This window comes from Debaryomyces fabryi (genome assembly GCF_001447935.2).
Source record: "Debaryomyces fabryi strain CBS 789 chromosome Unknown contig00378, whole genome shotgun sequence".
Lineage (NCBI taxonomy): Eukaryota > Fungi > Ascomycota > Pichiomycetes > Serinales > Debaryomycetaceae > Debaryomyces > Debaryomyces fabryi.
In genome coordinates, this window is record NW_015385802.1 from 1 (window position 1) to 1,673 (window position 1,673).

Below are 1,673 nucleotides of genomic sequence, written 5' to 3' on the forward strand. Positions count from 1 at the left end.
CAATTAGACTCAGGATCAAAATGGTTCAATAGAATTGTATGTCATTTAACTCTAATTCTACAATCACTCTAGTTTCGTATCTACTATTGCAAAATCCGGTTCCGTGCAACCAACTCTGATCTACAATATGCCCACAATCCCACAAACTTTACCATCTCAAGCATTCTTCCCTCCCGATAAACCATTCCCTCTCAGTAGATTCTTCCCTCTCTCATGTCGCCATATAACCCTCTTGCACCACGATAGACATAATATCTCCACATACACCCCTTCTTCCCTAGAACCATTACATGCTATACGGTGCGTTTTGCATCCATTAGTTCCATTCTGTGACTGCTTTTTGTCGTCTCCGCGTAATATTCAGCATTTGTGTAATTTACAACCCTAAATAACTTTGGTTACACAAAAACGCCGGAACTGCGAAAAATTCTTACCCATTCGGTCCTTACTGCGTAGGACTGGTCTATCGATACTGAAAAAAATTTTAAAACTAGACACAAGTGCAATTATATTTACTACCTAATACATATAACTAAAGACAATATGCCAGGTGTTTCCGTCAGGTAAGTGTTGTCGTAACTAAGAGGAGATTAAGCAAAGATTGCCCAGAGGATAGATGGATAGTTGAAGAAGAAAGAGCCATTTTAATATCATGAGACCCGTATTGAAGATCAATTGAAAAATGAAATAAGAAGTCCTGAGGAATAAGACCATAATTAGAGATACCGTCATAATGCTCAACGTGTAGATCGAAGGAAAGACGGTGGTTGGGAAATGATAGAGAACGGTTTCAATTACTTTGAGTAGTGAGTGAGACTGGGTGAAAAGTTTTTCACTATTTAGTACCGGAGTGAGAAAGGACAAAAAGGACGGAGTGGGTGTTAATTGTGGGAAAAAGGGCCTAACGGGGAATATAGTGAGTCCAGATAGACTATGGGCAATCATTTGTTTAAAATCTAGACAGACTAGAGAAAATAGATTTACTAACATATATTATAGAGACGTTCCAGCTCAAGAGTTCATCAACGCTTACGCACAATTTTTACAACGTCAAGGTAAATTAGAAGTTCCAGGTTACGTTGACATTGTCAAGACTTCTGCTGGTAATGAATTACCACCACAAGAAGCTGAAACTTGGTACTACAAGAGAGCTGCCTCCGTTGCCAGACACATCTACTTAAGAAAGCAAGTCGGTGTTGGTAAATTAAACAAGTTATACGGTGGTGCTATTAACAGAGGTTTCAGACCACACAAGCACGTTGACGCTTCTGGTTCTATTAACAGAAGAGTTTTACAATCTTTAGAAAAAATCGGTGTTTTAGAAATTTCTCCAAAAGGTGGTAGAAAGATCTCTGAAAACGGTCAAAGAGATTTAGATCGTATTGCTGCTCAAACTTTAGAAGATGACGAATAAATCATTTAATTGGTGTCTATAAATGTTAATTAAGTGGTGTTATTTTATTTTTTAAGTTCTCTCTCTAATTTTGTATTTAACTGTAATAAAATTAGCAAAACCGCATTGTAAAATATTAATTTATGTTGTGTTTATCTAAAAATGCCATGTAGAGAGTAAAGCGATTATCATTATATTCATAAATCATTCATTTGTTACATGTTATAAGATTTATATACGTAACAGTATCTATAGTTCTATTAGCTAAATTTGAGTTATT

The 1,673-nt window shown here is 36.0% G+C and overlaps 1 protein-coding gene across 1 annotated transcript; it reads left to right on the forward strand.

Moving 5' to 3' along the window:
- Positions 1 to 543: 543 nt before the first annotated feature.
- Positions 544 to 1,414, forward strand: RPS19A (40S ribosomal protein eS19; the record flags this gene model as incomplete). Its single annotated transcript, XM_015614788.1, has 2 exons — positions 544 to 563; positions 1,000 to 1,414. 2 exons carry the CDS (start codon positions 544 to 546, stop codon positions 1,412 to 1,414), a joined length of 435 nt encoding a protein of 144 aa, XP_015464384.1.
- Between the last annotated feature and the right edge of the window lie 259 nt (positions 1,415 to 1,673).